Source organism: Xenopus laevis, chromosome 3L (assembly GCF_017654675.1).
Source record: "Xenopus laevis strain J_2021 chromosome 3L, Xenopus_laevis_v10.1, whole genome shotgun sequence".
Taxonomy (NCBI): domain Eukaryota; kingdom Metazoa; phylum Chordata; class Amphibia; order Anura; family Pipidae; genus Xenopus; species Xenopus laevis.
In genome coordinates, this window is record NC_054375.1 from 92,187,819 (window position 1) to 92,202,769 (window position 14,951).

A 14,951-nucleotide genomic window follows, 5' to 3' on the forward strand; every position below is an offset into this window, starting at 1 on the left:
AAACAACCTTATTGCATACTAAATGTTGATCTGTAATTATCTGAAGAGAGAATATATACAGTAGCTAATTAACTACTCTCTTCAAAATATTTAATTCAACTATGTCTCCTATAAGAATGAGAAATAAATAAAAGAAGCATAAACACTTTAAAGATTAACATATGCTGTTTTTTGGAAGAGTTATTTGACAAAGATCTTGAACCTAAGCTTAATTTAGCTTCAACATGCCTGATTACATTGAAGCAATTACATTGATCTGTAAAGAAGGATGCCGTTCTACCTCATTTTTAAAGTGATTATAATTTTTTACCCATTTGAAGGAATCATAATAACATTTATGTTTTTATATTCTTTGGTCTTAGCGAATGCCAGGCCCAATATTTGTACTTCTGTTTCCTTATTCAAGTCATTCTCAATCAGTTAACTCCATTTTCCATTTGCACTCTCCATAAATCATAGAGAGAAACGTACAGAATCCAAAATATTTGGAAGCCTGACAAAACTTTAGTAATTAATCATAATAGTGATATTTCACAAGATAACATTTTTGTGTGCTGCAGGATACATAATATGCCTGTCTTAAATGATGCAGGTATTGCAGATTTCTTTGTATAAATACCCTTAAAGCCCTGGCCACTGGTTTATTAAAGCAAAAATAAGAACTAAGAAGTATGGTTTGTTAATAAATAAAGTGCTGGACCCATTATGAATAAACTAGGGAAACATTGATTTTTTTTTCCTCCAGATTAAACTTTTTTTTCTCTCCTTATTAAACTTCTAATATACCATTAAGGAGGTTATTTATTAAGGTTGAGTTGTGTTTTCTATGAAAATTCAGGTTTTCAAGTTTTTTTTTGGTCAAAACTCACATTTTCAGGTTAAAAAAACCTTGAATTTTTTTCGAGATTTATTTTACCCTGACCCTGGAAATAGCTTGAATCCAAAAATACACCACCTAAAACCTGTCGAGGTTATGTAGGAGTCAATGGCAGAGGTCCCTTGAACCATTTGAAGATTTTAAAAGCCTTCATGATGTTCGCATTTTTTCCGGAGGGTTTTGCCCGAAAACTCGAACAATTCAAGTTTTTTTCATCTAAAAGTAGATTAATACGAATTCTCAGGATTGGCAACTCGAACTTGCTGAATCCATTTAAGTTTTTTCATCAATAAGAAAACCATTCAAGTTGTGAGTTCATTTCAGTTCATTGGAGTTAATTCAAAGTATAAAAAACTCTATCAAATGACCCCCTAAGTGTATAATTCTTCATGTAATTCACAGTGAGGACTTAGCACTCAAAGCATTCCTTAGTATACTAAAAAAGAAACAGATAGTTTAGAAGCAGCCTATCTCCAGTAGATTAATGGGAGATATTCGTGGTGAGCCCCACAAATACAGACATACCACCAGTCTCTGATTACACAGACTAAACGGCTTCCAGAAGGCCTTTCCATACTGAATGAAAACCAACATAAACATTTTTACAAATGATAACATGTGTACATTGAAAACAAATAACTTCCATTTATGCATTGGCACACAAATACAACTGGGTCTATGTGGGAAATGGATATTAGTCCATATATTAAGGTCTGTTACATTTGATAGTGTATGCTACGTTTAACTTTCATTCATGATCTATTTATCAGCTTTCTATTGCTATGTTTGTGATGTTTACAGTAGCAGACATCTTTGATATGCTCTGTACTATTGCTGTTAGCTATGCTATTTGCAATACAATATGTACTTCAATAATAGTGAGTATAAACTATGAGGCACAAAAGAAAGTTGTGCATATAAAATTTGTGAAGCTTATGGAGCAGATTTATCAGGGGTCAAATTTCGAGTTCATGGGAGTTTGTATAAACCCCCATGAACTTGAAATTCAAAAATAAAAAAAAAGACCATTCGAAATTTTTCAAAAGAATCGTATTTGTCAAATGGGATTGACCCATCAACTCGAATCAAATTTGAAAAAAACCCTTGATTTTCAGGATGTCTCCAATCAACTCCAAATTCCAGGACGTCCCCCATAGGCTAAAACAGCAATTCGCCAGGTTTAAGGTGGCGAATAGTGCAATTCGAATTCTTAAAGGGCCAGTACATGATAAATTTAAAAATTAGATTTATTTTGAAAACTCGAATCGAATTTTAACTATTCCCTAGTTGAATTACACTAAAATAAACTAGAAAATTCAAATCTTTAAATTCTAATTCGGAATTCAAATTTTCACTTCGACCCTTGATAAATCTGCCCCTATGTGTTTTGCAAAATAAGGGGCAGATTTACTAAGGGTCGAAGTGAATTTTCGAATGAAAAAACTTCGAATTTCGATTCGAATGGAAAATACGAAGTACTGTCTCTTTAAAAAACTTCGACTTCGCTACCTCAAACCCGACAAATTGTTATTTAGCCTATGGGGACCTCCTAGAACCTATAACAAAAATTTGGCTAAGTTTTAAAAAGTCGAAGGATTTTTTTGAAAATGGATCGATTAAATCGTTCGATTTGAACAATTTCACCGAATGGTCGAACAAAAATGGCCAAAAAAATTCAAAAAGAAAAGTTCGACTATCGAACTTGGCCTATTCGATGGTCGAATTTCAACGTTTTTTAACTTTGAAAATCGACCCTTGATAAATCTGCCCCTAAATGCCTACTGACTTGTTGACTCTTATACTTTGTACATTTTAAATATATGTGCACTTAAAAAAAAAAAAGAAAAATGAGAAATACTAATTTTTCTTCTGCAAGGTGAGGCAGTTTCACTCATCACTAGTGAAGAAAAAACAAAAAGAGAGGTGTGTTAAGATGTACCTAGCACCAATATACATTTTAGAGCATCGGCATAAACTTAAGAACTCTGTTGGAGTACATATCCACATCTGTACTGGCATCTCAATGATGATACTGTAATGATAAATTTGTTTTTGCTTAGTGTGCAGGTCGGCAGAAATGGCAGATATCTTGTTTTTGGTGGATGAATCTTGGAGTGTTGGAGAAGGAAATTTTCAGCTGATTAAAGACTTTATCAGGAGTATAATAACATCATTTCAGAACACTGAGATACTTGGAAAAGAAGGATTGCGCTTTGGGGTAGCTATTTATGGAGACTTTACTAGGTAACAGCATTTTATTAATAGAAAATGGGCTGAGATTTGTCATTCTAAATGTTTGAAAAAGCAAAATCACATTCAAACTTGAACAGTTGGTGGCCAATTTATTATTCTTATCTGGGTTTTTTGTAAGAAAACATGAGAAAGAGGATCATAATCTGGCACATTTTCTTGCAAATATTGCTTTCTTCACAATCTTTTTTTTAAATCGACATTCTTATTTCTTTATTTTTTCAACAAAAAGCCTGGTGAGCTTTTTATTATGTTTTAGAAAAAATCTGATAGAAGTAAGGTTAAAAAATTTCTCTTCTGAGCACAGCTGCTTGCGACCCTCTTTCTGTTTCTGCCTTGGAAGTGTCTAGAGGAAAAATGTTGTAGCTTAACTGTAGCTGAACTTTTTTACTAACTGGTTCTTAACCATTAACTGAAGGTTTATTAAACATATGACATGCACTTCCTTTGTTCATTAAATGCAAAGCTTGAGAAAGGGCCCCGTGAGGCCCGAAACGTTGCCCTTTTTTTGTCTACCTGCACAATTGAGCTAATAAAACCACAACGTTGAAAGTAAACTACAACTAACAGTGTGCTGCAGTCAATGGACTCTGTATCATATTTTCCTGACCCGTGGCAGGTTGGGTTATTTACTGCTGAGCACCTGGTACTCAAGGATTTTGCACTAGGTTGAGCACTCTAATATTGTGTGGCATTAAATGCAAAGCAAGCATATCCAGCTAGATATGTGACAGGAAGATTAATGGAAGTATAGCCTTTACAGGTATGACACCGTTGTGCACTGATCACCTCAGTGGAAGACTTCCAGAGATAGATCTAGCCTAGGTTACTTACCACATTGAGCTCTACACAAGACAGTGTTTCCTAGGGATTCCTAACCCTACTATTTTCCTTGGTGGAAGACAGAACTATCTTTCTTACACTTTTTTGAATGTTCTGTAACAGAAATTAGTCTGTCTGAAAGGCTATATTTTTAAAAAGGTGTAGCAGTGATTTGTATCTGCCCTGAAGGTCATTCAGTATTACTTAGGCTTGGGACGTACATGTAGTTAGATTAATTTTATAAGTTAAAGGGGTGTTTTACCTTTGCGTTACCTTTTTAATATGTTATAGAATGGCTAATTCTAAGCAACTTTCTAATTGGCCTTAATATTTTATTTTTTATAGTTTTTGAATTATATGCCTTCTTCTTCTGACTTTTCAAATGGGGGTCACTAACCCCCAACAAAAAACAAATGCTCTGTAAGGCTACAAATGTATTGTTATTGCTACTTTTTATCACTCATCTTTCTATCCGGGGCCTTTCCTATTCATATTCCAGTCTCCTATTCTAATCAATGCATGGTTGCTAGGTAGTTTGGACCTTAGCAACCAGATTGCCGAAAATTGCAACCTGGAGAGCATGACCTATAGGTAACTTTTAATGTATATTCATATTTTTAAAAGTAGTTTTTTAGTGTCAGTATCACTTTAAGACACAAACACAATGAACATACTCACTGTCTTCTTAATTCTTTTATGAAAAAGGAAAAAATAAACCCACAACACTGGAAGCTAGGTATCCCCTTTATTAAAGATATATTAACTAACAATGAATTTATAATGTTTAATACTTGTACAGGGTTTCTTGTTTAAATATATTTGCCTTTACCAGGATGAGCATTGAGCTTTCAGACTATGAAAGCACCCAAGAAGTATTACTGGCTCTGCAAAATATTGCATATAAAGGAGGCAACACAAAGACTGGAGAAGCTCTTGGTTTCCTTGCAGAAAGAGTATTTAATCCCTCAATAGCCAGAGAAGATGCAGCCAAGGTTGGAAAATTTATATATGTCTGTTAATTAGTCTGATTAGATGGACATTTAGGTCATAATTCAGTTCATAATGATGTTCAGTCAATTGTATTCGAAATTCTCTAAATGCATATAATAGTATACCTGATAAAAAAGATATTCAGCAAGTTTGTGAAGCTTAGTACTGGTTTTCTTGTTCTCTAATACATATGATGAATGATTATATATATATATATATATATATATATATATATATATATATATATATAATTTTCATAGCTGTATTTCTTATGCCTCCTTCCAATAGATAGTCCTACTTCTAACAGATGGGAAATCTGGTGATTTAGTGGAAGAGAAAGCAAAACTATTGCAGGACAAAGGAGTTACAATCTTTACAATTGGTAGGTAAAAATATCAGTCCTATCTGTCTAGTGATCCATCCACAATAGACCATAATGTTATCATTGACAGTTAAGGATAAATTATTTTTAAGAAAAATGTATTTACACCTGTGGCTTATTAGTGAGATATATAAAAATGTAACCTACTGTTCCTTCCACAAGCATTTTTATTCATTGGGAATTTGATTGGACTCTTCAATGATCTATTATGCACTTTTCTTCTCTCTGAAAATGTACAGGGACAATGTCCATCATGGACCAATGCACAACCCTGAGCCTTCAGCTAGGGGGGTGGATCGAACCGTGTTGATGAAAGGCAGGCACTCAAGAAGCATTCTTCCAAACAGGTGAATAAAAAAACAGAAATAATGTATTTAGGTACACATAAGGATAGCCTTACTTGTACAACAGACACTTAATCATAGTCCCATAGGAGTGTCTGTTGTACACGATATGTGTAAGGGTATCCTTATGTGTACCTGAATAAATTACTTCTTTTTTTTAAATGCCTGTTAGGGAGATTGCTTCTTGAGTGCCTGTCTTTCCTCAACACGGATAAATTCACCAGAGGTGTAACACATTTCACCAGCTCTATATATGTTGTTTTGGTGGTAACATACCATAAGTCTAATTCCAAGTTTAAACTTGGTTTCAGACTACACATATCTTTTGACTGATAACTGTTTATTCTGCTATCTTTGTTAAATTGCATCTATGACTCTATATCAGTAAACTTGCATTATACTGTTCCATATTTTATGAGCAATAATTTATTGTCACACACTGATTACAATTTTCCTATTTTTATTGCCTTCAGGTATTAAAAATGCAGACCGTAGTGAGCTGATGAAAATTGCATCTGAACCAGCTGATGAACATGTTATACTTGTAAATGATTTCTGGTTTCTGAACAATTTGCTGCCCAAGATTTCCCGGAGAATATGTTTTGCTGCTTCTGAGCCTCCAAAGCCAATCAAACATATTGTGGAAGGTATGTTACTCAAGAGCTTGTCAAGATAAATATGTTGTACATATATAGAGCAATCTCTTTTGATAGCATGTTAAGAGTTCTAAAAGTTTATAGTTTTATAAGCATAACAATAAAATCAGTGATGCACCATTTAGGGCAGGGATCCCCAACCTTTTGAACCCATGAGCAACATTCAGAAGTAAAAGGACTTGGGGAGCAACACTAGCATGAAAAATGTTCTTGGGGTGCCAAATAAGTGCTGTGATTTGCCATTTGGTAACCCCTATATGCATTGTCAATCTACATTGAGGCTCTGTTTGGCAGTACACCTGTTTTCTATGCAACCAAAACTTCCCTCCAAGCCAGAAATGAAAAAATAAGCTCCTACTTTGAGGCCACTGGGAGCAAAATTCAAGGGATTGGTGAGCAACATGTTGCTCATGAGCTACTGGTTGCGGACCACTGATTTAGGTCCTGCAGAATGTTTTCTGGGCCTCCACATGTGTGTGGCTGGCAGCGGTGAAAAACTCCAGGCCCACCGTGCAACCCATACCCCCTGTGTGCATGCACGCGTGCCTCTCACTCCATTACTTAATAGCTGCAGTGAGCAGTGGCAGGGAGGAGTGAGCAGACCCTGTGACGTTCTGGGCTTCCCCACTGGGAGTCTGCCGTGTGCTAGTTACCCCACTGTTGAAATAAAAATTACTCCAAGGTTATCCAGCCAAAACTGCAGTCATTTTGAAAAAAAATAATTGTATATTTACCTACAGAGCATGTTTCATTGCATTTGACGAGATATTTTCTAATCAAACAAATAAACTCTTCATTGTCTCAAAGAATGACTCACCTCAACACCTTTGTCAGATTTTCCTGTTTTAAAATTGAGTCTTTATTCTCAGACATAGCCACCTTGTGACAACATTATTACTTTGCAATATAATTGTTTGTGTTACAGGAGGGAGAGGCCCCTCCTCTTACAGGAGTTTTAGGGATTAATGTGTTTTTAATATGTATGTGTTGGTATGATTTACTAATAAACAATGCGATTTAAATTATATTCAATATTATAACCCTCTCTCTTCCAAGTAGACAGCTCTGCACTCCCTGGAGCTGATCAGGGCCCTCAAATTTTAACCTTGACCACACCAAAGAGAATCAAAGCTCACTGGGCCAGGGGCATATGTTCCTCTTGGGCCTTTCCGAACCAACCTTCAGCTGAGCAAGTTTGCTGAGCCACCACATGGTGCTCTTTGCATCTCTATACTAAGTTTTATTGCTTAAAGTTATATACCACAGTTAAATAACTAAGGGCCTTGCTTCCTCCTTACCTCCCGGATATTAGGGACAGTTTTGGTATGTCCCTTGACCCTGTGCCCCACAGATCTCAGCAAGAGAAAATGGGATTTTGTGATAATAACAATTAAATTATTTTCTCTTCGGACATCTGTGGAAGCAGATCCCTTGGCTTAATTAGCATCTGGAACAGGGTCCTTGTGATGTACATAGTTATGTTGTTCAGTTCTTAGCGCCTTCTATTTGTTAGACAAAACTGGCTGTATCAGGTTAAAGGGAATAGTGACACAAAAAATTAAAGAGTTTTAAAGGAATGACAATACTGCTGTGTACCCTGTGCCTTTTCTCTTTTTTAAGCTTTGAATGGCTGCCCCCATGACTACACAGCAGCTTGTTTATATAAATTATAGTAGAGTTTCTGAAGCAAACACACCCGTTTTACCAGTGCAGCTCAACAGTACATTATATTTTCATAATTTTTTTTGGTGTTCTCAAGTTAGAAATGTGCAGACAAATGCTGCCAACGCAAGGAGCAAATACCAGTACAACACAAGCTAACTGAAATGGGTTAACATAGAGTTGCATGCAGTAATAAGTCATAAGTGAAGTGCCTTCTTTCTTTATTTTATTCCTCTACTCTAAACCCTTCCCATACTAATATCCCCCCTTCCTCAAACGGTATACAGGTATGGGACCTGTTATCCAGAATGCTCGAGACCTGGGGTTTTCCGGATAATGGATCTTTCTGTAATTTGGGTCTTCATGCCTTAAGTCTAATAGAAATTCATTTAAACATTAAATAATAATATTAAAAAAGTGCAGATTATTCTGATCTCAACATAGGTTTGTGTATTGATCACCTTCAAAGAAACAGAATGCTTAGTGCAAAAGGTAATTTTGACATTGCCAAGGATTCAGGACGAAGAGAACCATATCACAGACATGCAAAATGTTCTTGATTGTAAGCAAGAGGAAAATTAATAAAAAAGATTTATGTAGAGACGTATTATGTTGATGAATATTGTGTTTAAAAGTCTCTTTTAAATGTCATTTTGCCTATTGAATGAAAAAATTATATTATCTTTTTTTTTCATTTTTATTCAACATTGACAGTTGAACACTTATCTGTTTTTCAGTAGAAAAAGTAATTGGGCCTAAAGATTTGATTATCAGTGAGGAAAGCTACAACTCTATGCGTCTCACCTGGACTGCAGCCACAGGAGATGCCACTGGATATCAGGTTGTCTTGAATTCCCTCACAGAGTCCGGGAATCTCAATTCCCATGACCAAAAACAGGTGAATTTCCAGAGTTGAATGTATTCCAGGAGCTTAATGAGAGTATTTCCAAAAAGTACAAAAGTTGAGAAGGATTATGCTTTTGAAATACCCTATGTTCCAACAAGCTCTGAATGTTTGGATTGTCTGCTTCCTCAGGATCTTAAAGGAAAACTTTAAATTTTTAAATGTGTTTGGAACAAAAACTTGAAGTCTGGAGTTTTTCTTACTTAGCAGACAAATAAAAGGGCCCAGCTGGCTGGAGATTAAAAAAGAAAAACAACAACTGTGCAGTAGGCCCATGAGCTGGTGCAAGGTTGAGGCAGTGGTGACCAATGTGGTGACTAAGGTACCCCCAAGTGATTGTATTTACTTATCTGACACTCCGGGCTAGTGCCCCTATCAGCAGAAAACTGGACCACATGGGGTTCTTCCAACGAGTACCACTGAGTGATTTTCTTCCTGCTTCTCGGCTCTTCAAATTTCTCAGAGAAGATGCATGGGTAGTAGAGTGAAATAGCCAGCTTTTTTGTTAAAGTTCAGCTCTTCACACTACTGCGCATGCACTGAACTGAAAGAAGAAGCATTAAGAGGATCGCTCCATGGTGCTTGCTGGAAGAACCCTGGGCCAGTGCAGCCCGGAGTGTTAGGTAAGTAAATACAATCACTTGGGGGTACCTAACTTTTGGTACCCCCAAGTATAAAATTACTTTCCTTCTCCTTTCATTTGCAACATACTTTACATAAGGTGCAGCAGACCTGATTCTATAACAATAATAATTATTATTCGTGTAAAATATAAAACAATTGCATGCCAGATTCTAAATTAGCTGCCTTTATTTTCCTGGCAGATTGTTGTGGACAAAGACAAGAATACTATTATTGTCACGGATCTAAGGCCAAACACTGAATATTTATTCACAGTACTTGCTCTCTACCCTAATTTTCTAGGGGATTCAGCCACTATTCGTGGAAGGACAAGTAAGTTTTCATAACATTGTAAATGCTGACTCTGAACTTTCTACTTATAGGATGTTTTATTATTGCCTGCAAGTATCTTTTCAGTTTTTCCTTCCTGGGAGCAATGCTAAGTTATAGGGATAAACTATAATAATGATAATATGTTGTATAAGTTGTTTATAAATTTGTGTATAAACATGTTTCACAATTGGAAAGCACTAGTTATTTGACATAAGTTTCCAGTTTGTAATGTGACCTTTATTTTAATATTTGTGTCTTCATATGCCAGTCTTAAAGTTGTTTTTACTGTCACTCTGACCTAAAGTCAGAACATTGTCTGTCACATTTATAAAAATACTATTTATTAAAGAGAGAAGGAAGCCAGTAATGGGTCATACAATCAGGGTGACTAAATGGATGCGAGTAAGCACTTATTTGGCTTTTTTATACTATTGTTTTTAAGCTCCTATTCCATCTGTGACAAATTTCCGAGTCATTGAAGAGGGACTTTTTAGCTTAAAGCTGGCCTGGACACCTTCTCTCGGAAAACTCGATGGTTATAAGATCTTTATTCCAAGATGTAAGTCTGAAAATATATCATGCCATTGTGAATATTGTTTCAGAGAGATTATTGCATTATTTTAAGAATATACATGAGTGTTAAAGGAGAACTAAAGCCTAAATGACTGTAACAGAGGTTTAGCAACCCTACAATCGTAATGATCCATGCCTTTAAAGTTGTTCACAGCAGATTCACATCTTGCATATTGTTAGAACATCTTTTAAATACCAATGGTATTGCAGTTCATCATTATTAGTGAGGTTACATCTGTCATGGAAGCTGATACTACAAAAGTGATGATTGATCAGTTCTGATTCAGAATGTACTGCTGCCATGTGATATTATAATGATTTATTGGCAGGATCTTTCCATATTCAAACTCTGGACTGTGTGATAAACCGACATTGAATTTATTGACTGAGCTTTTGGAGGTTTCATGTGTTTGCTTTTGTGAACTACTCTGATTGCCATAATACAGTGTATATCTCTCACTGCTCCCTCAATGACCCTGTTACCTCAACCTTTTCATTTACACTAGCTTTTGGTTATTGCTTACCAGTGCTACCACTGCTTGGTCTTTACAAATACTGCTGCCCTTAGTTATTACTGAATTCCTGTGGTTCCTGATTCCCTGCCTGGTTCCTGATTCCCTGCCTGTGACCTGTCTGCTGTGGATTTCTGATTCTGAGCTCTGGCCCATTACTTAGATGTATTGCTTGCCTGCTGACCTTGACCTGTTTTCAATCATTGCTTGCATACTACCTCTTAAGACCTTAGTCTGTTTATCAGACATTATTATTCACTCATTATGAGTGCATTTTATTTCTTGCCACTTAAACAAACTGTACAAGGAACTGTTTACCCACATGGACTGATGTCGCTTATGGTCAGCCTATTATTCCTGACAAGTTATGTATGTATGTACAGTATGTCTATGAAGATTCTCATTTTTTCATGTCATGATATACACTATCTATTATAATCAACTGGGCATTTAGAGTGTTATTTACTAAAACCCGAATTTACCTAATTATTTTTAATTAAAATACAACGACCAAACCACCACACCCAATCTGACCTTATTTTAAAAGCTCCAATTAATCAGTTAAGGGGAAAACCTGAAAAAAAGTATGATTTTTTTCCTAGCTGTTTTACCTGAATCTTAGGATTTTTACCGGTTTTGCCCAAAAAGCCCGAAATGGTTGGATTTTCAGGGAAAACCCAGTGCAGGTGACGATAACTTCTAACTAGGATAGGGACCTCTGCCATTCATTTAAACACAACCTCGGCAGGTCTGAGATGGCGGATTTTCAGATTCGCTACCAATTCCCTACCAATTCAGTTGAACTGAAGAAGTCACTCGGATGAGTGGTGAAAAGTCTTCAATAAAAACTCTCTCTCTATCTCTCTCTCTTTTACAAACCCAACGTTTCTCAAGGGATGATTTTAAAAATGTGAATTATTTCATTAAAATGGAGTCTTTGGGAGATGGCATTCATGTAATTTGAAGCTTTTGTTCACAGTGGTTTGATTTGTATTTATACATTATTAAATCATTCTTACTTTTAAGCCAACAGACCTGGATTAACTTATGAACAGATTGTTAGTGGAGATGTTTTCTCTCACACTATTGATAATCTAGAGGAAGATAAAGAGTATACTGTCAGTATCTATGCTGTATATCCAGAAGGACCAAGTAAGCCTGTCTCAGCAGTTGGACGCACATGTAAGTTGAATTAGGAATGTGGGAACAAATGTAATGGAGAATTTTTTAGTTTAAAACCCAAATCAGTTCACTCATAGGGGTATATTTATCAAAGAGTGAAGTTAATAGTGAAGTTCCGCCACTAGAGTGAAATTCCACCACTCCTCATTCATTTCCATGGGATTTTTAAGGGCATATTCCTCAAAGGGTGAAATTTCACTTTCACTCATTGATAAATACGTCTTTCAAAATCCCATAGAAATGAATTGAGAGCTGCAGAATTTCACTCTAGTGGCGGAACTTCACTCTTTGATAAATTTACCCCAAAGACTCTCTTTAGTATAATTTCTTTTATTTATCCATTTATATTTTCAAACTGATTCTACATGTTTATTCTTTACATGTTTAGTACTCTTGTTTCATTGTTTATCCAAATAATACTGTGAAATAACATAAGAGCATCCCAGTGAATATTATAGTTTGTTTATACATTTTCAGCAGGGCTGTATAGAGGGGAATAATAATAACAACTAATGTATCAGTATAAAATTGTTAAAAGATGCCCTTCTCATGAGAGAAGGAATATGAATATGGGTTGTAATTCTACCAGTATATCTCCAGTATAAGTCAGCTCTTGAAGCCAGGGTAAAACAGATTATTATTGCATAGTATTTCCTCAATATTATTCAGTCCACCCTTTTGTAATCCTAGGAATGCTGAATAGGGGTTATACTGTAAATAAGCTTAAGTCTCATCATTTGTTTTACCAAAATGTTTTTTAGCTGTCTCTCTCTTTTTCCAACAACTTTAGTTACTATTGTCTTGAAAAACTAAATAAAATTGCTTTTTCATAAACATAATGTACCTTTACATTTCTTCTCTAAAATCTGATGACAATAACTTTTTCTGTAAATATCTACAGTAAACCTTCTCCAGTAGAGGAAAAAATAAATATTTGTAATTAAATGAGGTATCTATCTACTGCTACCAAAATTTGACAGGTGAAACAAAGGCAGCGCAGATGAACAATTCCTAAACCTTTTCTTAATCATTGTCCCTTGCTTAATGTGTTCCTGTATTTTATCCTATTCCAATAAAAATAACTTACTCATACAGTCTACTTATTACCCGGTCACCTTATAAAAATGGCAACTGAAAACTGATTTTGTAAGGTTTAATTTCATTCTGTTTTACAAATCACTCACAAACTTTTTAAAAAAATGACATAAAATTTCAAAACTGCAGTAATTCTACTAACCTTTAAAAGAGACTATTGTGAAAATCATGTTTATTATAAGTTTTATTTATTTTAATTTCATTTAAAATTCTGACCTGTTTCTGAAATCAAGTTACTCTTGACACTCCTCTCTTAGCAGGTGACTCTGTTCATGCAAGTTGGGAAAATCGTTTTGATTGGCAGTTAGGTCTAATACAGCCTTTGGGGGGGCTCCTTTTGTCTAGAAGATGTATTACAGCTTACTCTTAAAATCACCAGAAATCTTGTTTCTACATGTAGGATTTGTGCCAGTCAGTTTTTTTGTTAGGATTTTGTTTGTGCTGGAATCATTTATTTGAGCTCTAATACATCTGCTAGGAAAGGGAGTCTGCCAATCAAAATCTGACACCCAACTCCTGCATGAAGAGAGAATGAAGAGAAACAGATGCTGAGAGAGGCATAGTGAAGATTAACTTGATTATTTCAGAAACAATGCAGACTATTTAATTTCTTATTTAAGTATGATGAAGCTTATAATCAAAATCAAAATCTGACACTCAACTCCTGCAGGAAGAGAGAATGAAGAGAAACGGATGCTGACAGAGGGATAGTGAAGATTAACTTGATTATTTCAGAAACAGTACAGAATGTTTAATTTCTTATTTCAGTACAATGAAGCTTATATTACATTTTAATTTTCAGGGTAATTCACGTATAATATGGAGATCTGTTTGATTCATTGCAACTACTTGTGTTTTTAATATGTGTGAGCTACAATTGTGTGTGTAAATGGAACCATAGTCAAGAGGATGATCTTGTAATCATTAAGAGAAAGATAACCCCATGAATAAAATCTAACTAATAATACAAGTCACTCTTAATACCTTTCCAGTATTCATTACTGTTTATATAAATGTCGTTTTCGCTGGAAGCAGTATTTGTTTTTCCCTTTCTGCACTGCTGGTCTATTCATCAGCTGTCTTCAAGTGTATAGTGGCAATATTTTACAATGTAAGGATACCCACTTCATATCTCAAGTGGGTACAACTGAAAACAGACAGACTAAGTGGTTAAGTGATACTCTGCAGTTTTGAAAGTGGGTATACATTCCCTATAATATGTTTCTTTAAAGAAAAACTTTACACCCAAAAAATTAACAGATTTCTATCATATTAAGTGGCATATTAAAGAATCTTACCAAACTGGTATATATATTTAAGTAAATATTGCCCTTTTACATTTCTTGACTTGAACCAGCATTTAATGATGTCTGTGTGCTGCCTCAGAGGTCACCTGACCAGAAATACTACAACTCTACAAGAGTAACAAGAAGAACTGAGGAAGCAAAAGACATAACTCTGTCTGTTAATTGTCTCGTGTGACCTGTGTGGTTTGTTTGATTTTTTGTGTGCACTGTGAATCTTAGAATCCCAAGGGGTGGCCCTTATTTTTTAAAATGGCAATTTTCTATTTATACCAATGGCACATACTAATCAAAAAGTATATTATTATGAAAATGGTTTATTTACATAAAGGGGCACATTTACTAAGGGTTCGAATTTCGAAGTGCAAAAAACTTCGAAATTCGACCATCAAATAGGGTAGTTTGACATTCGAAGTCGAAGGATTTTTAAATTCATACGATCAT

The 14,951-nt window shown here is 35.2% G+C and overlaps 1 protein-coding gene across 9 annotated transcripts in view; it reads left to right on the plus strand.

The window, feature by feature from the left end:
• The window catches only part of LOC108711240 (collagen alpha-1(VII) chain), a 181,287-nt gene that overhangs the window by 16,471 nt on the left and 149,865 nt on the right, over positions 1 to 14,951 (plus strand). For 8 of the 9 annotated variants that reach the window (XM_018252788.2, XM_018252787.2, XM_041586592.1 and 5 more), the window contains exons 3-10: positions 2,938 to 3,121; positions 4,782 to 4,941; positions 5,228 to 5,321; positions 6,139 to 6,312; positions 8,721 to 8,881; positions 9,712 to 9,841; positions 10,284 to 10,400; positions 11,953 to 12,108. In XM_018252788.2, coding sequence (XP_018108277.1) covers positions 2,938 to 3,121; positions 4,782 to 4,941; positions 5,228 to 5,321; positions 6,139 to 6,312; positions 8,721 to 8,881; positions 9,712 to 9,841; positions 10,284 to 10,400; positions 11,953 to 12,108 — 1,176 coding nt within the window. The remainder of the gene's footprint in view (positions 1 to 2,937; positions 3,122 to 4,781; positions 4,942 to 5,227; positions 5,322 to 6,138; positions 6,313 to 8,720; positions 8,882 to 9,711; positions 9,842 to 10,283; positions 10,401 to 11,952; positions 12,109 to 14,951) is intronic. The other variant, XM_018252789.2, reaches the window with a different exon arrangement.